We start from the raw sequence: 23,255 nt of genomic DNA, 5'->3' as shown, positions 1-23,255 counted from the left end.
TTATCTGTTTATCCGTTAATCAGCTGTCACCCCCATACCAACGACAACTCTCAGAAGTTGAGGAACTTATGCGATCTAAGGACCAACGAGGTCTAACCGTTTAAAGTGTGATTCCTAACACATGTAACAATTAATGACTGACTTGGCTTATCATGATAACAGTGAGAAATTATTTCTCACTGTTATCTACGGAAGCTATACAATGTGACACTAGAAAAAGATATTTTTTCTACGTATTTCATACAATATGCCACTTCTCTCATCGATTTCATACGTTCAAAACGAAAGATTTCTTACGCAGTGAGAAATATCCGCCATTACAGTGAGAAATAATGTCTCACTGTTATCACGATAACGCAAGTCACTCATAAATTGTTACATGTTAGATTGATATGACACGTTCTTCATGTTGACAACGCTACACCGACGATTCGCGTGCAATATCCAAGTAGCCCATTGTCGGCGTTTCCATAACAACAAAACCGAAGCACTGCATAATTATTGCTGTCAACTTACTCAAGGAAAATAGTTTTATTGTTGATTGTTACAGTATAAACAGTTCAGATTTATTAAATATTGAATATAATGGAATACGAAGATGTAGAGTTGGAAATTACACCTCCAGAAATTGTTCAGAAAGCAATAGATGTTTGCAATAATTTGCTACCAAGCACATCAAGAGAAAAATATGAAATCGCTTACAGAAACTTTATGGATTGGAAAATGAAAGCCAAGGTAAATTCTTGTTTCGAAAATACCTTGTTAGTTACAAAAAATATGTGAAACTTCGACCATGCCCAAATGATACCGTTTTTTTCTAAATTACAAAAATAGCAAATGTACGAAATAGCCTGTGGGGATAAATAAATTTGGCACCATGGCGAAAGAAATAGCGAAATTTCTACAATTACCGAACCCTGGCCACTGTTTCCGAAGAGTTCGTGAGAAATATGTTCATGGTTTGTAAATTGAAGATTTCAACAAAATATGCGCGAAAGATCTCGAATTTTTGCACTATGTATGAACATGTGTACAGTGTGGCTCAAATCGGACATTTTAAAGGGAACCTCCTGTTTTCAAACTAGATAGATGAGAAGTGATGTCTGCGTCTGAGAGTCAAATTTTATGATTAACTCAATGGTGAAAACCGCATATCCGATATCTGTCTTCGTTTCTGAGAAGCATGTGTTTCGAAAATGTGCATTTTAGAACAACGTCGATATCCACAGTTATTGATGGAAAACTATGTTTTATTGAGATACCCTACATATTCATGCATAATTCAATAGAGCTTGAAATTACCTTTCCAAAAATGTAGCACACTTGATGTTTTGCTAGAGTTATCTTTGAAATACAGAGCTTTTAGATCTTTTGAAATGCATACTTTGATCAAGTAGACTTTGGACGATCCAGCGATAAAACAGAATGCAAATCTTTACCATTAGCTGTAAAATTTTGATTAAACAGTAAAGACGCTCTTCAATTAGTGTTTTTTTTTTCAATTTTCAAACACATTCGCAATGTATAAATCGGGACGAGGTATTAACCAACTGCATATCCGTAGTTTGCCCGATTCCTCTGAATAAGGAAGAAAAAATTTTTCTTTCTTATTCAGAGGAATCGGGCAAACTACGGATATGCAGTTGGTTAGTACCTCGTCCACTAGATAGAGTGACATCTTGTGATGTTCGATCCAACTTCGGAAGAGGAATGGAATACTCTGAAAGAATTCCGATTTTCAATTCTGGAATATCATTGACTTTAGGTCGATGATGGTCACTATCTTGCACTTACGAGTGGCTAATGAGCCCGAAACCGGTCTGCCCGTTCCAAAATTGACAGTCAACTCTTTCAGTTGTATTGCCAATTGCATACGCAGGACATTTTTTGTGAAGATTCCTGTACTGACGCCTGTCGGATATAATCCAACGCCCTTCGTGGTATTAGCCATGGGAGTAGTTGTTTTCTGATAGGCGTCAGTCCATATAAAGACTGGCTCGAACGTTTGAAATTCATTTGCTTCATTGGCAATATTTGTTTCACTCCAAATTATTGCATGACCACCAGTTAATTTTAGAATATGCTACGTTATTCTATCACCTGTCTTCTCTTTATATATTTACTTTGTTTGTTTTTTCATACATCAAGGGGCCTTAAAATATTACCTATATAACTTCTCCCACAGGAACAAAGTATATCATAAATACATAATGATTGTGGAAAGATAAATACCCAAAAATTAATAAGAAACACTGTTCTCTCCATAAAAAATGTCTGTCAAATAATACCACCGGATTTGTTTTGTTGTCTCAGCATTAGGTATATTACTGAAACGAAATATTCATCGAGAATAGATATTTTCTTCACGAGTACCACACCTTCTCCTCTTAGACATTGCCAGTAATCATATTATTCATTTTAATGATTGGTTGGACTAATGATGATCACTATGATATGGAGAGAATATTGAATTTTTCATTGTTTTATCCTTTTCAAGAATAAGCAACCTTCAATTTTCATACACGAGATAATGAAAGTTTTGGTAATCAATAGTATAATATATATATCGTATTCAGTTACATCTGTGTCAACTGCAAGAAATATTGAAAAAATTATGAGTAAGTATTTTATTCTGATATTTCATAGTCATTCAAAATTTGTTAATGAATGTAAAACCGATAAAGATTGGCATTTTCTCTAACGATTTTCCAGTAATGTTCACGCCGACCTTTGAGAAAGTGTTTTCGTTGCGATGAATAAATCTTTATTGTATAACGCATTAACACACAATCCTGCGCGAAGAAGAGAGATAAATTGCATTTGCATGAGTTATGTATTTGTATGCGTGCTGACATTTGTTTAGCTTCATGAAATCAGCTCTCATCCATTCCTTTATAAAAATGAATAATAACAATCGCTGACTGGTATCATAAAGTTTGAAATAAGAAACAATAGATATTTTGAAATGTCAGATTGTGATATCTGAATCATTGATTCATTGCTAATTTCAATATCATAAGATAAAGATCACAGATATTTATGTGATGGAATTGGCCTAAAGTAGTCAAGTAACTCTTTATTGAAAGATTTTCACTGAACACTTCACAAAACCGTCGTTACACTTATTTCATTATACAATAGCTTCCTCAGGCGTATTCATACTAGAGTTAGTATGAATACGCCTGAGAAAGATTTTGTTCATCGAAACATGTGTTTTTTTTTAAGGACAAAATACAAGCACTATAGAAAAATCCTTAAGGCGCTCTAAGAGCGGTGTTTGTACGACTTTGATTCACATTGAATTTCGAACGCTGGAGATTAAAGTCATTTGAAGAAACATTCTCTGGAAGTTAATTCCACACAAACGCAGTTCTCCAAATGGAAGAGTCCTAAATCAGTGAAACTCGAGGTGTACGGAGTTGAACCTCAAACGATGAGTAGCCACAGTACCGCTCTTGTTGGAATCAAATATGTCAAGTCTCTTGACTTTCCGTGAAAGTGTCTATAGAAGAGAGACAAATTCCAAATTTCATCATTAAATATACAAAGATGATAGAGTCAATGACGTGCTCTTGTTACTTGTAATAGGTATCTGAAATAACAAAATATTACCTGAATTATCAATAGCAAAATAACCAACTCTTTATCCAGAAATACCATTTGTGGATTGCTTCAACTACCAATAGATTCTAAATTAGTTGTCGAAATTCACAAATTTAAAAGGGAAGAGCTGCATAGTTCTAGTTAGTCATTGAGGATTTTGAAGTAGGGGTTTTTATACAATATATTCATTTCCAATGCTTCTAACAAATCTACCTCCCTTCCTTTATTACAAATAAAGAGAATTTTCATGTTTATTGTGTGATTTGTTTCTTGTAGATGTCTATAAATCGCTAATTTCTAATCTGATAATACATACTCACGATATCTTATGTTGAACTTTCTGCCTGTCTGGCCTGTATAAGCTGCTGAACAGTCACCACACTCTAGTCTATATATGCTCGATTTTTTCCTTTTGGATTTTGCGATGAATAACATGTTCCCTAAATTATTCTTACTACTAAATGATGATTATATTAATTACCTCACAACTACCTCAAATCAAATAACAAGGACTAGTAGGATTGCATGTATGTTTGGTGTCTAATTGGTAATATCCAATCGGTGTCTAAATCAAGACCAAGGGATTCGATTCAACAGGAAATTTGTGATTTTGTTGGTGCAAACTATCAAGATTACATTGCGTAATATGGATGGTATTTCCTACGTTTTCCGGAATGAAACACTACCAAAGAAGGCGAGGAATCTAACCTAATCTTGCAACAAATTGAGTATCTATCTTCCTATATCAGGATCATGACAATGATTACACCGAAAAATGTATTTTTATTAACAAATAGATGAAGATAATATGTTTAATAGTGCTCAAATCATTCCTGAGCTTCTTTTAAAGCACTTTCGAAGTCCTCCTCTTCTGGTTCAAGAAATTGATTGTTGTGTGGTATGAAGTACATGTAAAAAAATTGTTGATCAGAAACAAACTTTTATTAAAAAGTTCAGACAAAGTTTTGTCAAAATACAATTTTTGCAGGAATGCAATTGATGTGGTTTCACCGATACTAGCGATTGGTGGGACATACTGTCTTGCAGCCACACTTGTAGAGTTCTTGCGTCGCACTCCAGATGAGATCTCGGTCGGACCACTGCAGCTCCCATGCATTGTTCCAGTGAACCCTTTCCTACTTACCTGAAGAATCGGGCTTTGAACCATGTAATGATCGGTCTCAGGCCTGTCCTGTCCGCCAATTACTACGTTCTACATGTTTGATGAACGAAATCATGTGGGAGGACCATTCTGTATTGGGCAATTGAGATTCGAAAATATATATTTCCTTGCCAATGCGCAAGTCTGGTTTTCTCATCCTTTCTGTGGTCTAGGCATTGAAGAAAGACGGCTTTCCCTTCGCTACAGAAGAACGACACTGTATCGAATCTGATCAGACCGTGAAACCCACACAGAGACACGGACTTTGGATCTCCAAGTGCTGCAGCCATACTATATACCGGAATGAATCTCCTGTGTTTTTCTATGCGGTAGAGAATCCACACCTCTTCCAGACTGGCATCCTTCAAAGCAGAAAAATAAGACACGGCCAAGAAAACAACGTTAGCTTCATAGTCAAGAACGACTACCGTCTTCATCCCCGCAGATACCATGTCCATTGTATGGAGAGTAAGTGTTTCATCTGTCTCTTCCAATCATTCATTTCGCAGTGGAGAAAATGGATCCTAATTCAGTTGATGACAGAATTGATTGCCTGCTCATTTTTATTCTCACCTTTTTTCAAGTAGTCGTCCCAATTGACGAATGATTTATCTGAGGGAAAATTAGGGAGGAATGATTATAAATAAACTACGTCCTGCCACTTGGAAGTGAATTCTCCATGAAACATATATCAGAACCTATCTTTGATTAGTAGATCCTGAGGCCTGATACCAGCATCTATTTTCTCTCGAGTATAACCTTTGACACTGATAAAGAGGGACAAACCCCTTAGCAACGTTAGATCGCTGTACATGAAATGAAGAAAAGATATTCTTGATGTGAGTATCCAGATGGGAACTACACTCGTCACGCCGTGAGACTTGTCGTCTTACAGCGTGTGAGGAAATTCATTTCGGTTCGGCATCAGGTCTTTCAGTATTTCAGCAAGTTTTGCCTTGTTTCCACTTCTCATTGATCCGTTGATAGAATAGCAGGGAGTGTAGTTTGCTACCCCCAGCTACTCAAATTTTTCGCGAGAACTAGCTCGAAAGGTTATTTCTACATGAACCATATGGTATCATTCAATTACACCTTCATTCGTATTATTCAAGCATTATTCATTTATCATCATTGTATGGCGTGTTTCGCCATACAGTAGCTTCTTCGGGCGTGTCTTTACTCTGGTGTACTGTTATTATACTAATTGATAGACATTTTTATAAAAAAGCAATGCTAAAATGAATTTTTCCATATAAATATATACATATTGTCAAACAATATGAATAGTTAGGCCCTTGCTTCAAAAGATTTCGGATTGACGTCATTTTAGCTAAATTCAATTGGAATAACTAAGATAATTGGGAAAACAATGACAAGATCCTCGTGATCAAAATGTTTTTTGAGATGGGTTTAAGTAACCAACTTTCATATTTTGGATGGTTTCCTGGTTTTGCCGTGGTCTTCTTTGGTTATAATCTCCAAAGGTCAATTGAAACTTTCCCCAAATGAACGAGAAACCTCAAATATGGTAATTTGGGCAAGCTCAGCGAGAATACTAGCAAGAGTATGACGATACGCAGTGAAAACCCAACATCTCATAGTTGGGATCGAACCAACATCACAATGGCGGGGTTTTTATGAGTGGACGCTTATGAGCAATGATGATATTGATGTCATTGGTAAAACCACTTATTGTACTATTTTTCGTTAACAATTGAAACAAACGACCTCTCTTGAATTAACAGTTTCAAAACAGGAAACAATGAATATTTATTAAAGTGAATGTGAATATTTTAGCAACTCTCAATATTTTTCACGCATGAATGAAACTCAAATATTTCCTAATTATTCTCACGAATACTCATCGAATTGGTTTTTAGTATCTGCGGGCAATGCAATAAATTAGAAGTAATAAGTCCTTCACTTTTCAATTCATGACAAAATCATATTCTGTTTGTTTAAGGTGTTCACTTATACGATCATCACCTTGACTGTAATTATATGCCAAAAAGATAGCGATGAGGGAAGACCGTACGAGTTTGGATTCACAATAGATGGGCAACAACACAGGCATGAAAAAAAAGGTGAGGTCCAAAAATTTATTACATACAAAATACGTATAATCCTAATTTTGATGTGGCAATATACAGTGTGACACATATGAAATAGAAGCACCATTATATATATATTTCTTAACCGATTCGTCAATAGGTAGGTATTCGAAAAGCCTGACTGCTATAGTCTATTTCCTTGGGCAGCGTAGTAATGAATAATTTTCAAGTAGCTGTGCCATTGGCGTTAGGTGTACCTAATTGAGTTGTTCAAAGTGTTGTTGTATAATTTTATATGACAACTCTCGAAAGACTTTTTATAGTTGTATGTATCCGGCGAGTAACAAAAATATTGAAAATGAGAAATAACACTTTTTATGTTTTTTGAACACTTGTATTTGCAACTCACATTACTGCAATTTCCTCCTATAAGGATATTTTCTTATAGGACGAAACTGCAGTGACGTTGGTTACAAAAACATAGAAAGTTTTATTTCTCATTTTTCATGATGATCTCCTACTAGTAATGTATTAAAAATATGGAACAATCGCATTAATTATTGACAGTTGCTTTAATTAAACACCCAAGATTGTTTTTACTTTTGATTTTTTACTACAATCCTCAAAACTTTCTATGAAAAGCACTTTTCACTATATCATATACATGCATAGCTCACCTGATTAATCAGGCACACCGGAGATATTTTCAATTAATCAGGTAATTCATTACCTTAAGAATATGATGTTGTGATTCACTGTTCGGAACCTTCGGTGTGGTACTGAATATTACTGAAACTTTATCCCAACACCAAACCGACACGTGTTTCCATCACCAAGTGATCATCTTCATTTATATCATAGATACCTATTCTAGGTGCCTACAACTCGAGTGTCTTGAAATTAATTTCACAATATTGCCTTATCTACTAGTCAGGTTAATCTGATAATCTTCCTCTTGAAGATGATCAGGTACTTGGTGATTGAAACACGTGTCGAGGTGTTAAAAATAACGGTTTGGTGTTGGGATAGGACTCCAGTAATATTCATCACCATAGATACCTCTGCTAGGTACCTGAGTCTTAATTGTCTTGAAATTAATTTCACAATCTTGCCTTATCTACTAGTCAGCTAAATCTGATAACTAAAAATATATTATTATTTCAACAAGCTGTATAGTGAACTATTAGGTATTGATCCACCATCGTTATTCGTAATATTATTATGTTGAATTATTTCCAAGTTAACAGCAACAGGCATCTAGATGCCTATTGCTGTTAACTTGTCTAGCTAATCTTAATGAGCTAAAGTCTATAGAATGGTTTTGTTGCAAAACATTATGGGCGACTGCTGATTTTTCTGGTCTTCCATATTTTAGGTATGCTAAGTGTTCCTTGTATCTTATTTCAACAGATCTTTTAGTGTGTCCGTAATATTTTGCATTGCAGTCCTTACATTTAATTAGGTTAATTCTAGACTTTTCCGATTTCCCGACTTCGTCCTTTAGATTTCCTGAAAGGCTCTGTAGTGTATGACTTGTTTAAAATACCACCTTCATACCTTCATACAAAGTTCTTCGTGTATTGGTGGTATGGAACTGAGATATATTCATCTTACTTTTCGTCGTTTCTGAAAATTTGAAACAATCAACCTCCAACCAGGATATTCGATGAAGATTTATCGGATTTAACTGATGATAACACACCATAATTTTTGCTTGTATCTAATATCTCCTCAAAGAAGCATAATTATTTATCGTCATGTACATTATTTAGATTGAAATTTTATAACAATATTATTTGGATATATCAATTGGTAGGACGGTAGCCCGTTGGGTTGACGTGAGTTGCTCTACTCACTCAATCGACATCTGTGTGAACCGATGGTTCGAACCGCAAAGCCGAACGATCTATTTTCACTTTCTATCGCTCAACCCGTGCTAGGAATTACACGTTAATAGGTAAGACCTCGTTAATCCTTAGCTCGAATAAGTTTTCACTTTTGATAGTTGTCGTTCGTTGGGGGACGACAGCTAATATGGTTTGGTTGGTTCACCCAAATATGACAATGTCATATAACTGACGTTATGGCATCTTGAATTCGGGTAGACCAAGTCAATGGCTTGCTTTTGCAGTTTTTTGGAAAAAATGGAGTCAATAAGATCTACCTTATGACCGTTGTTAACCGCGATTTGTTTCATCAAATTCAGCTCTCTCTGGAAATTACTCTCAGACAGTGGAATATTCAGTAGTCTGTGAAGCATACCATTGAATGCAGCAACTTTATGGTGGTGAGGGTGTGTGGAATGTGCCAATTCCATCCACCCGCCAATAAAATTCACCACTGAGAGGGAGGTAAATAATTCAATAAATTTCCTTGACTTAACCATTACGAAAAATAACAATAAACATGAATTTGTAATTTTCCACAAAACATCGTACAATATCATCATACATAATTCCTCCACATACCCCCACCAGCATAAAGTTGCTGCATTCAATAGTATGCTCCACAGACTATTAAATATTTCACTGTCTGAGAGTAATTTCCAGAGAGAGCTGAGTTTGTTCAAACAAATCGCGGTTAACAACGATAATAAGGTAGATATTATAACCTCCATTCTTTCCAAAAAACTACAAAAGCCAGCCATGTACTGGCTCTACCCAAATTCAAGATGCGATAACGTAAGTTATAGGACATTGTCATTGGGTAAACAAACCAATGATATTGTCCGTTTTTTGAAGAAAGAATGCGTAAACAAAGCTTACAGAACAACTATTAATCTAAGTAAATTTATTAAAAACAATAAAGACAAAACTTCGGTGTCTGACAGATCAGGAGTATATAAGCTGACTTGTGGCTTTTGTCCAAAACTATATATTGGCCAAACAGGAAGAACATTTTCCCAAAGAATTAAAGAGCATAGAAGTAGTTTTGTAAATAGAAAGACCAATTCCACGTGTTGCGTTTTTGTAAAACTGAAGAGGTAGAAATTTGAAGTAATTTTTTCGTTAAAACTATTTTAATTATGATTGTAGTTGGGATTTTCAGAATATTCATGACATGAGTGGCGCTAGCGTTTGGGGAAAGTTATTCGAATTCAAGGTCAAATCCAGTTCAAAGTGTCGGCTATTTTCATATTTAATATTTCGACAAAAAATACTTCAAAACTCTTACTGTTTGAGATATCTGTGGACAACATCAATTATTTGAAGGAATAAAAAATCAATCAAGTTTCCTATTGCCAATCAACCCTTTTAAAATAAAACCAAAGTTTTGAGTTGTTTTCACAAATCCTTGTGGTTTCTTGTGCTGATCAATAACTAAAATAATTCATTCTATTTAATCACCGGTTTATCAGCTAAATAATAATTTCTCTCATAAATTCACAGTTAAACAACTCAAAACAAAGCAAACCCAAAAATACTAAAACAATGAACATAGACGGCTTGTGCTATGTTTCGAATTTTATTATTCCAATCAGCTGTTTATTGTTTGAGTAGCGCCATCATCCGTGACAATTTTTTCCTATGACGTGTTTCAGTTCTTAATATAACCGAAAGGTGGCAAACCTGATGTTGGTTTCGCAATCAACGATGATCATAAACTATTTTTCTTTGAATTTTAGGAATCAAGCGCTACATAAAAATATAACACATTTTCTTCAAATGTAAATGTCTTAATTTATTAGACTGAGATGTGTACATCCACACTCTCATCTATCGCCATCTATTATAAACTGGCCCCAATAAATGTGCTTCTTGAAGCTTTCTCTCGACATCTCGACAAACAGTTCTGAATACAGAAAACAGATGGCGAAAAAATTTATGGATATTGGTTTAATTTTTTCTCATACTTTTCTCATTAGATGTATTATTGAGTAATGTCCTTACTAAGAAAATGGGGACAATCAGATAATTTAATTATAGGACAAAATGTTTTACACGCGATGATCTCCCCCTACTTAGTCATGACGTTAAAGTTATATTTTTTTGTTTTACGTGCACCTGTTTGTAATAACATCATTTAGAAACGGATGACAGGTTTCAAAAATTTTCATATCCGGTAGTTTCTAGAAGTTTGCATTCATAAAAATCTTGAAGTCCCCAATTATTAATTTTTTTTTCGAATTGAGAGTTCTCAGACTTGCAGAAAATACTGCAACCTCAAGGGCTCATTACGTTTTTCCTTTCTTTTTTTTTCCATTCCAACAATCTTATTTCCTGCACAGATCCTTTCATGTAGGTAAGTCTTCATAAAGGTTTTCACGTATATGGATTCCCAGGTGTCTTTTCTTAATACTCTTCATGTTCTTTGTTGACCCATTTCTTGCCAGGGCTATAACACTCGTATCTGGAGCTGGTGATCTAAGTTTAGCACACTTCAGATTTTTCGGCTCCTGTGATTCCACAAATTATAATATGGGAACTAGGTATATGGAAATAATTCTCAGCCTTTTGTGTATCCTGTAACGTAATAAAAAAGTACTTTCTCATACATTAAATCCCTGTTTAATCAATCACTTTCAGAAAATAGAAATACAAAAATGAAAGTTATTCAAAACACAGGTCGAAAGGTATATGAAATAGCATTTTCATGTTGACAATGTGATCCAGTTCGACAATTAATAAATTAATTGATGGAGCCAGTGGAATTGTGGACATTGAAACACATTTACCTTCTTAGAGAAAACTTAATGTATGTGTTTAGAAAACACATACATTAAGTTTCCTCTTTTGTTTGAATTGCTTGAATACCTTCACCTAGATCTTCATTAAGATCTTAGGTGAGTCAGTGATGTATATTAAAAAAAAAGAGCTTAGAGACGATATAAATCTATAAAAACCGATAAACTTGGAGACAAAGGTACCCAAAAATAAACAATAGAATGATATGACGCACCTGGTCTGTATTTATTTGGAAAATTTTTCTTGACCTTTTGGGTATAAAATGCAGTCAAGGGGTCAATAAACAAAAATGATTCTCTTTTTCTTGAACAGATTGAAAGGCTTGCAAAATTCTGGTTAAAGTTCATTGATACATTTGAGAACAGGCACTTCCAGATTAAGCTTTGCTGATGTTCAGCAGTTCAAGAATTCGTAAAAGAAGACGCTGCTAAAAAGTAATATTATAGTGGATTGTTAAATGCGAATGAAAATTACTGCTGAAAAGAACGCAAATTGTACACGAACTCAAGAAAGAAACACCCGACGTTCTTCCAATACGTGCTATTTCAGAGATATAACCATTAATAATAAGAGATCCTGTACTACTAGTGCTCATATGTATATATATATATATATATATATATATATATATATATATATATATATATATATATATATATATATATATATATATATATATATGGAATATATGAATGATGTCCTACAGAGGACATCATTCCACCAAGGACTCCAATAATCAGAACAACCAGCTTGACAGAGAGAATAGAGTTTGCGGAGTTCGAAGAGAAAATCTCATATTTTATCCGTTTCTCCTCCTCTTTTCGGACGATATTTGTCTCGCCAGGAGCTGAAAACTCCACGACAAATATCGTCTTGGTCTGGTGGTCTGGTTATTATTATTGTTATTAAATATTATACTTGAGTTCATAGAAAATAACAATACATTTTAAAAAAGTCTAGGATATTAGAAACATATCTATTATTTTCAACTACCTCCTTGAGGAACTTTTGAACAGTATTGTAACTTTATTTGCTTGAGGAAAACATAACTATAATATGAACAAAGTATGATTCCAAGGTGGGGGTTCTCAGGAATATATCCAAAGTTATTGGTATTCCTCCTACACAGATCTGATCTTTTTTCAAATGAAATTTTTAAAATAAACTCCATAATCATTTTGTTCTCATTGATCATCATTCAATGAATGATTTGACTGATATATGCTATAAATAACTCTGAACTCTATTGATTTTATTCTCATCTGAATTCCTTTCAACATGCTCCACGCTCTATACTTCGTGAGAGAGGAATATCAGAATGAAATCGAAACAATGAATTATTATTTAGGAAGTGTTTTCAATTCATTATTATTCTAACCTTCTATGCCACCTACTTCAAATTACTGATGCTGAACAATGGGGGAGGCAAAAATCCTCAGCACGCTTCACGATTTCCATTTGAACAAAGCTTTTATAAACCTTTTATGAGTGCCATTCATCCCAGCTTATAGAGTTAATATTGATTTTTGACAGGATATTGTTTGATAGAAAGGTTTCGTGATGTTATGCCGCCAAATAATAATGCTTTTGAAAACTTTTCTGACACTATTGAGCACAATAACGCAATAATTAATTGAAAAAGAATGAATCTGATTTTTATCCCCGAGGAAACCATAAACATTGAAGGAGATTGAAAAACTTTACAATGAAATTCCATTATTCAGCTCAGATGTTAGTATACGGTGGACTCAAAAATTAAAGTATACCTGGTAACACTGAAAAATTTATTTGGTATTCCTTCAGATTACCTTAACTTGAGTAGCGTTATGTTGGGTTAGGTAAGTTCCAAAGGCCGCATTCCAAAGACAGGATTTTTATTCTGGTTCGCACTAGTTAGAAATAACTAGACCTATGTTAATGTTAAGAATTTTTCGAGAACTAACTTCTGGTAATAAAGATTATTAAAATGATACCTTCTTTTCAAGAATCCAATATATTGCTTTGCTGACCACAGCACACTTGTCTCGTCATTCCATTTGGGTTCCAGGACATCGATCGGTAAAGCACATCTTCACTGGCAGCAGGAGTTTGCAAATCTTAATGAGGTTCTTGAAGTGATATTGAATTGGGGTGAAAGTAACCAGTAACTAATGTCAGGAAAAACAATTCAGCTTTCTGTTTCGATAAGTTTGTTGGGGATTAAAACGGACACCAATATGTCTTGGCACAATCATGTCGCTGGAAATGCAAAGGCTGCTTCTCAAAAGCTTGGAACACTGTTCTGAACCAGAAAACTGTGCACACCTCAGCAACTTTTGATGCTTTATGAAGCTTAGATCAGACCTTCTTTGGAGTATTATTCTCATGTATGGAGCTCCGCTCCATATTTGCCAATATCCACTCTTCAAATCCAAAGTCGAGAAAATTGTGGAGCCGGCTAGCGTGTCTAGGGTGTCGTCGATTCTTGGAAGAGGATAGCTGTCTTTCTTCGTCACGTGACTCAGTTGGCGATAATCCACACAGAACCTTTTCGAGCCGTCCTTCTTCTTCACTAACACGACTGGGGAAGACCAGGGGCTGTCAGAAGGTTCGATGACTCCTTCTTTTTCCATATCGCTGACTATCTTATCTGCCTCTTCTCTCTTGGCAAGAGGAAGTCTCTAGCTGATTGCCGGATTGGTCGGGCATTCCCAGTGTCGATTCTATGCTGAACCACATTCATTCTGCCGCCTTTTCCTTCTCCAATGTCGAAGATTTCCTGGTACTTCTTGACTAACTCCCTCAGTTTTGATCGGTGAGTTGTTGGTATGTCCTTAGAGGAAATGTCAATCAACTTCTCCAACTCTTTAGGCAAGTTGTTGGCTTGGCTAACAGAACAGCGTACACTCTGTATCACAGAGGAAATGGACGAACAGTGCCCCAGCATGGTTCTTTTCTTCAAGGTCACGGAAAAGTAGTTGACAATCATGACCCTGACTGGCACAACTTTATCAACACGCCAAAGGGTCTTCCCCAGTGCGATTCCTCGTCCAATTTTCTCATCATGTATCTTGGGCTCGAACATTACCACCTTGCCGCTGCTCGCACTTCCATCCAAGCGAGCCTCCAGGATGGTTTCAGCCCTTTCCGGTACACACTCGTCTTCGGCCAACAGGACCCTGATCGTCTCTTCGCTTCTTCCATGAAGCACCAGCTCTTCTCCGCCGACACGTAGGACGCCGTCTTAGAAATTCAGCTCGAACCCTCTGGAATTCATTATGTTCATTCCAATGATTGCATCGTCCTCGATGTCCGCCACCAATGCACAATGTTTCAATTTTGTGCTGCCCAACACCAATTCAATTGGTAGTTCTCCAAGTACAGTGGCTGGCTCCCCTGTTGCGATGCGTAGCTTCCAGCTTGACGGTTCAATTATTGCCGGTGTTTTTGCAAAGGTTGGCCCAAGAATGGTTCTCGTCGCACCTGTATCTAGCAGCATGGTGCAAGGCTCGTTGTTGATGAGGCTGTCTACGAAAACACCTTTGTCTTATCGTTGGAGAACGACAACATATGCGTTTTTTACGGGGGCTTGCTGGGTACAGGCCGACGATTGCCCCTTCTCATCGACCTGCTCTAGTTTTCCTGATTTGGTGTCGATTCTTTGAAAGCTGGACATTTGCTACGCACATGTCCAATTTTCCCACAGTTCCAGCATCTTATTTGTTTCCTCTCAGGCAAAACTTCCTTCATTACTTTCCTAATGGTGGCCTCAATATCAGCAGGCACTTGTCCATCTTCCTCGATAGCTCGAACTTTGCTCTGGCTCTTGCAGGATTGTTTTGAAGCCTCAAACTCCAGAGCGCTTGCCAGTGCATCCACGAGATGTTTGGGATGAGCTAGCGTCAAGGCCCGCCTCTTTTCTTACCGTTCCATCACATTTTCGGGTGTAGCAGGATATGCCAGACGGACCAATCGAGCTATGTCGGCTTCAAACTCCTGTAGGGATTCTCCTGATTTCTGGCAGCGGTTCTTCAGCTGTGAATGGTAAACGTGCTCTAGGTGCTCTATGGTTCGTGCTGAACCATAATTAATATATAATTATATAATTATGTGAATTATAACTGATGTAAAAGAACTGAGCAGGTCTCTAAATCAAAATTGAAGCTCATTACAGGGGTACGGATATTTATCAAAAAGTCTTTTTCACGAAAATGAGTATTGTAAATTTGATTTAACAATTTTGAATTAAGGTATTCCTGAAGATGGGTAAAACTTTCCAGATTTGTTGACATTCGTTTCATTATTAACGATGAGATTGGAACCTTTGGTGTGAAAGTTGAATAACTTTTTTCGAGATCAAGATGCCCTAACACCAAACTGATATTTTTGCACTCGACGCGCGTTTCGCCAACAAAGTTAGGGCAATTGATCTCAAAAAAAGTTATTCGTTTAATTGATTATTTCAACTTGTAATGCACTGTTCGGAACCTTTGGTGTAGTTATGAATATTACTGGAGTTTTATCCCAACACCAAACTTCCACACGTGTTTCGATCACCAAGACTTTAATCTTCCTCTTAAAGATGATCACTTGGAGATCAAAACACGTGTCGAGGTGTTAAAATAACGGTTTGGTGTTGGGATAAAACTCCAGTAATATTGATTATTTTAACGTTGATGTAGAATGAGTGGTTGAAAATTAAGTTGTATCTAATTATTTGAATTGAAGGGGTTATATTTTTAGGAGTGATTAATTTTTGGGAAAGAAAGTTTTTGGCTTTCTTTACTCCATTTTGATACAAAAAAGTGTGGGAATCTTCCAAAGAAAGGAAAGAAGTAATCAATTTGACAATAAGTAACTCTATACATGGATGTGTATATCATGCAAAGAAGCAACTTTCAGACACAAACTGGAAGAAAGCCCCCTGAAACACCTACTCTCATATAAACATTGAATTACACGAAAGAAAAAAATTCTTCCGAAACAAATAATTTTATATAAAACACTGAATTATACAGAAGATACTTTACGGCGAAACATCGATGTCTACCAGTGAGGGTGACAGTGTTCCATGTAAGTCCAATTTGTCACCATTCATTTAAAGTAGAACTCTTGTAAATCATATCTGATTTTATTCCATGACGAATGTTTGGAATACAAACTGAGTAGAAAGAACGAAATAATTTTTTTCTTTCGTGTGGTTCAATGTTCATATGAAAGTATATATTTCAGGAGAGCTTTCTTCCAGTTTGTGTCTGAAAGTTGCTTCTTTGCATGATCTACACATCCATGTATAGAGTTACTTATTTTCAAATTGATTACTTCTTTCGTTTCTTTAGAAGATTCCCACATTTTTTGTATCAAGATGGAGTAGCAGAAAGCCAAAAACTTTCTTACCCATCTAATTACTGTTATAAGCTAATGAATGGATGGGTCCCGTTAATATAAAAATCTCGGTATTGAATGATGCAGATAAGCAGATCTGATTGATTTCTTCTTATTTGTGTTTCATTTTACATTATTCAATATTTCGACTCCCTTGGTATTTTTCAAATCTTAACAAACATAGCGTGTCATCATAACAGATAGAAAACCATCGCAATTCAAAAACAATAATTTGAGGAAGAATCTGTTTCAACTGGTTTATTTTGTCCAATTCACCTTAAGGTTACTCATTTCCCCAATTTTAGTTTTTGATGAGAGTTGATAAATTTCCATAATCATATTGGCAGGTAATCTGGAAAAGTTAGAAAACCAATAATTTCAAAAATCAATTGGGAAGCAGTTAAATGGTTCAGGACTTGGTTTTGACAATATTGAAACAGGATGTGATTTAGGCGTTTTGTTTTATCAAATCTTTAGGGTCAGTGCGGCTAATAAAGTGTCTAATATTATAGTAGATTGAATTTTCCGAAGCATATCAAATAACTCACAAACATTACAATTGGGTGGCTTACTCTTAATTTTTAATCTTTATAGATAACTTTGATACATTTTCACTTACAAATATATTCAAGTAACTCTTGGTTTAACGATAGATGCCCTCATCTTTGAATGACGATAATTGGGATTTCATTCGACTGATTTTCAGCTTTCATGTTCTCTCAGAATTTAGAGAAATCGCATAATTGCTACTTCAAACGACATGAAAAAAAATCACGTTTTCATGTAAAAATAATTTTAAAAACATTAACTCAATTTGAATGACATTCAACTGTTCATTTCATAAGTCTTTTGTTGACAACTGACAGGAATTATTAGGAATATGCATTGCAAATACTTATAAAAACCCTGGTATTTAAACCAGGGTTGCATAAACTCTTAATGTGTAATATTCAAGAAACTCAAATTTTTCTGTTACAGATGAAAATGGAATAATTCAAGGAGAATTTGGTTTCATCACAGCAGATGGAATCTATCACGTCACAGTGTACGCTACTGATGAAAATGGGAATTTCAAAATTCTGAGTATGAAGAATATTAGAATCAGTGCTCGTGAGTATCTTTTCTGAATTGAAAATCATTTGAAGATTTTTCACATATTTCTGGATATGTAATGACAAAAATCTTTCATATTTATGTACCCATAAAGACCAATTCCTTGAGGATTACATGAAGTACAATTTTGGATACTTTTTCAATTTTTTCCCAATGCCCCTATAATTTGAAGTAGTATTCCCTGTATTTATGTCTACAGACCGCAAATTTGCTTTTTCATACTATTTACAATATTTGCTGTTACAGCTCTAGATGGATCCCCTGCTACTGGTCCAATTTCACCCGAAGCAGGAAAATATCTCAAGAAACAAAATCGAAATGAACAACCTGAAAAACCTCTTGCACCAGTTTCGCAGCAGTTTGAAAAACCGCCATCATCAGGGCCACAATCCAACAACGTTATCACCACACGCAAACCTAGAGTCACTTACGATTTCACCACACAACCTACCATCAAACCTGCCTGCGGAGGATGTGGTTATGTGACTACTACCGCTAAACCAGTTTCTAAACAACCTGAAATAAATTACCCCTCTGTGAGCAACTTTCCCCAATTTGAAAATAGATTCCAAAGTTCCGTGTCAGATCAAAATCGACCACCTTCAGATATTAAGATTTCACCACAAAGTTTTCACGGCGACAACCCTACTCATAACAATTTTCACCAACTTCAGAATCAACAAGGTATTTATCAAGATTCACAGCAGCAAGTTTGAAAAGTGCTCTGTTATATCTCAGAAAAAATTAGTCAGTCAAAATGCCCAACAGTTGAATGAAATCGAGTCCAAAGTCTAACACCAGGTATTTCAACAAAATTGTTTTAGGTGGTACATCGGGTCTTCCTGTAGCAGGTTTTCAAGGTGGCACTGATATATCACAGAATTATCAATCTTCACAGCAGAATTCAGATACGCAGCAGCAGCATCAATTCGGTCATCTAACAAGTGGAAAACCAGGACTTTCACTAACGAATTTTCAACCAAATCTTCAGGTCAATCAGGCCCATCAGCAGTACCAAAACTCTCAGCAATACTCGCAAGACTCAGAAGGATATATTCCGGTCCAAAATTCCCTTAATCGGGATCAAAATAACAAACGTCCCTTCCAAGGTGACACAGGAATTTTAACAAATATACCTGGAATAGGGAGTATTACTAATACAGGTGAGTTTATGAAATACAACGTAATCAGGTTAATTGAAACTAAAATACTGATTACAGTGTAGAACAGAGATTCCCAATCGTTTTCGGTTTGCGGCTCCTTGAATGATCGGAATTTTTTTGCGGCACCCATCACTTTTTTTCAGAAATTTTGACTTCCTTGAAAAATTGGGAAACTTTCGAAAGCGGATTGGAAACAAAACAATGAAAGCCTCGAAAGTTGCTAAATTCTTAAAATTTCACTTACCCAACAAACGAAAATGAGTATAGGCGGAAATTCAACTTCATCAATCTAGGGTTGGACTCTCCTGATACACTGAAGGAAGATATGGAGAAAACTTTTGGGCGCAAAGGCTTTGAATTCGTTTGATACCCAATTGATTGAATGATGTCTTGAAATTCTTCTCATTCGAAATAAGGTGAATAGGGGTAATTGTGTTACAGTTTCTCTATAGTTCAACTTTGATTGGCTATACAACTGGGAAAAATAAAGGGAACGATACTAAAAATCTACAGTACACTGACAGGCTTGTTGGGCATGCGGAACTGTATTTTCGAGGACAAGATAATTTATTTTTGGCCCAAACCCCGTGGTTTGGGGCTATTGTGATAGCTAACTATAACTTCCTATTGAAATATCAGTATCGAGTGGATGGGGAATTAGTGATAAAATAATCTATAACGAAAAAAAAAATATTTTTTTCAAGGATGTATCTCAAGAAGCTGAAGAGTTTTGAAATATTTTAATGTACAAGAGATAACGTTATCATATAAAACACAAGAAATGAATTTATGAACGAACAAAACATTTAAGTAAGTATTGTTTATGCATACGATATGATTCTATCATTTGCATTATGAACAGGAACATAAAAAAAATAAAATCTCATATGGAACATAAAAAAATTATAACACCTTATATTATATTATAACCTTGGAATTGAACATTGAAAGTGAAGCCTCTGCGTCTCCTGTCAACTGTTGGATCTGGTAATACTTTAACAATGTCTTGTTCAGAAATAGTATTCACATCCTCAATAAGTGGCCAAACAAATTTACCGTTAGAGAACTTAGTAAATTTCACATTCCAATCGAGATCAATTCTCTCAATAATTTGACCAACATAATGTTTCACATATTTCTTGGAACAGTACTTGACCAAAAGACATTTGCCCACTTCAATTACAGTATCTGCTGAAGTTTCCACTAACAAGTCTGACTGCATATCATTTAAAAACTCCTCATCTTCATCGGATTCTGTGTATTCTGGAGAAAGATGTGCGTCTTCATCACTCGAGCTCCAATCCAGTATTCTCCTATATTTTTGTTTTGTTAATTTCTTTGAGGTGGTTTCATTAGTTTTTTTGGGTTGCTTTTCTTTCAAGCGTTGAAAAACTTCGTTCGTCGTCAGTACCTCTGATCCAAAACAAACCCTTGTTCTTTTTTGAGGTTTGTCAATTGCCGGAGTTTGCCTGATAGTTGCTAATAAGAGACTTTCGAAAGAAATATTTTCTTTTTGTGGTACTTCAAGCACAGATGTTGCAGCAATAGTTTCATTTTCGGTTGCACTGGTTTCATTTATTGAAAGTGAGGACGCAATAGCTTCTACTTCATTGCTGATATTTTCCTGAGTATTGTCCTGTGATGATGAGGCTTTTGGTTGGTTATTTTCACCATTTGTCCCACATGTTGTCTTTGCCACACAATCAGTTTGGCGTCCCATTTACATTTGAAAGACTTGAACACTGACAAGTCCAGTGGCTGTAGCAGATGAGAACTGTGGGGTGGAAGCTTGAGAATAGTTATATTTTCTCTGATTGCAGTTTCTATTATAACTGGATCGATATGAGTGCTGTGACCATCATATACTATCAAGGCGGGCTTTTTATCACCTAAAGCTGGGATGATAGTTTTCATGAAATAATTCCGAAATACATCACTCTCCATCCACCCTTTTTTAGTTGCTGCATAAACTGTTCCAGGGTAGCTCACAACTTCAGGAGCAATCCATTTATCCCACAGATGCCGACCCTTGAAAATTATCAAACGTGGGGCTTTCCCTCCTGCAGCGTTACACATTACTAATATGATCGTGTTTTCTTTTCCAGGGCTACTTATTGTTCTCGAAGACGGCTTTCCAATTTCACCTACCACTTTACTTTTTCTGGGATCTATTGACAAGCTTGTTTCATCCAAATTCCAAATCTGTGATGGTTTGTCATGTAGATTCAGTTCATCCAGCGTAGATTTTAGGAGTGAAAACTAATTATGAATTGTGAATGGATCCAATGCTTTTTTTCTGTAATATTCCACATTTTGTGGTACTTCGAGACTCAAATGGTGTCTCTTTCTGAATCCAAGGAACCATTCTTCACCAGGAGTACCATCCTTGAATTTGGTGACAATATCATTTTTGTTGACATAAGACCCAACAAGTTCTAGAACTTCACGCCTGCTCAACCCAAATCCCCACTTTTCAAGTGTCCTGATTCCATTCGCCAATTTAACTTCTTCATCATATGGAATCGTAGTTGGGCGCCCTTTGGCCTTACTTATTTTGCCTCTCAATCCTCTAGCTCGAGCATAAAGTGAAAAATATGGAATATTGAATGCTTTCGATGCAGCGTGCATACTCTGCCTCCTTGCTCTGACTGCTTCTAATGCATTTTGAAGATCAACTTCCGTATAAACCGGCTTAGCCCCTTTCTTTTTGTAATTGGGAACCATGATGGACACAACTGCTGAAACAAAACCATAATAATAGTACTGGAGTATGAACTGATGTAACTTTTATATAACGGGGCAATTGTGTTACTATTATCAACATTACCCCTGATAGTAAGTATCACATTTGCCCCATACTCGTTTTCACTGGGGTAAATGTAATGCAACTTCAAATAACCTTCCACATAATGATATCGGCTTAATCTTCATAAAGTATACATTGTACAGTATGAAATGAGTATATAGGCATAATAAAATGACTACTTACCAAGTTGAAACTACGAAAATACAATTTTCGAAATAAACGGTTTGTATTCGTATTTCAGGTTATGAATAAGACTCATACGCAACGATGAAATGCTCTCAGTAGTGCGCCGACTGTGGAGGTTTCTCTAGTGGAGTTTTGATGAACGATTATATTAGGATGACTGCACGCTAGATGTCGGATGTATCAAACAGTTTGAAAGAAATGTATGACTCACTATCACAATTGCCTCGTTATCACATTTACGCGCATTCACCTTATATAAAATAATTTTTGTTCTTGTATATTGTCCGAAAATATATGTTCAATATTACTTGAAACATTTCATAAATTTCAGGTTGAATCAATAAAACTGAGATTGGAGTTCATGCCTTTGAATTTCAATGTCAATGTATCTATATAATATATCTATGTAAATATAATAAACTTGATGTATACAGGGTGTTTCAAATTCGATCCTCACCATTGGGATATCGGAAACTATGAGAGATACGAAGATAGTCAAATTGAGGCAAAGTTGCGTATTTACTCGGGTAACAATATGCCGTTGAGAAAGTTCTGAGATTCCAAGAATATCCGGAGATATCCGGAAAAAACAAAGATTCCGGAAAATGGTTTTTATTTTTTTCTGGCTTAATTTTTTGAAGGATTCGAAAATAAATTGCACTCTCCCCCTGCCTGCTACATGATTGTGTTTTCAGATTTGCTATCCGACGTTTCGTCTTCCGGACACCATCATCAATTTTATTTTTTCTGTTTTGAGTAGAACCAGATTTAACCTTTTCAGTGATGTATCATAAGTTATCATTCTTTTCCAAATAATTGTAGATGCTTTGAAAAAATTGTTATCATAATAGGCTTCGACTTTGATGTTTCTAAATTTGACTTTCAATTTGTTACACTCAATGACATTTTGTCATTGTACAAGTCATTGAATTTTTGCCAAAAATTGGCTTTCTCGAATGAAGAAAAAAGAGATATGATACAAATGTATTACAAAAACAATAGAAACAGTGTTAAGACATCGGAAATGTATTTAAACTTGTATCCCGAAAGACGACAACCCCATCGAACTATGTTCAAGTAATTGGATCAAAATCTCTCCGAGTTTGGTTAATTTGAAAAGTC

The 23,255-nt window shown here is 35.6% G+C and overlaps 1 protein-coding gene across 1 annotated transcript in view; it reads left to right on the top strand.

The window, feature by feature from the left end:
* The window catches only part of l(3)mbn (lethal (3) malignant blood neoplasm), a 48,068-nt gene that overhangs the window by 14,194 nt on the left and 10,619 nt on the right, over nt 1–23,255 (top strand). The window contains exons 2-5 of the mRNA XM_074173940.1: nt 6,729–6,849; nt 17,844–17,975; nt 18,225–18,662; nt 18,803–19,141. Of these exons, the coding sequence (XP_074030041.1) occupies nt 6,729–6,849; nt 17,844–17,975; nt 18,225–18,662; nt 18,803–19,141 (1,030 nt within the window). The remainder of the gene's footprint in view (nt 1–6,728; nt 6,850–17,843; nt 17,976–18,224; nt 18,663–18,802; nt 19,142–23,255) is intronic.

The sequence above is a fragment of the Leptinotarsa decemlineata genome, unplaced genomic scaffold (assembly GCF_025532065.1).
Source record: "Leptinotarsa decemlineata unplaced genomic scaffold, Ldec_3_MD MMD2_tig00000505_RagTag_RagTag, whole genome shotgun sequence".
Classification (NCBI taxonomy): Eukaryota; Metazoa; Arthropoda; class Insecta; order Coleoptera; family Chrysomelidae; genus Leptinotarsa; species Leptinotarsa decemlineata.
This window is presented reverse-complemented; position numbering and strand designations above follow the sequence as displayed.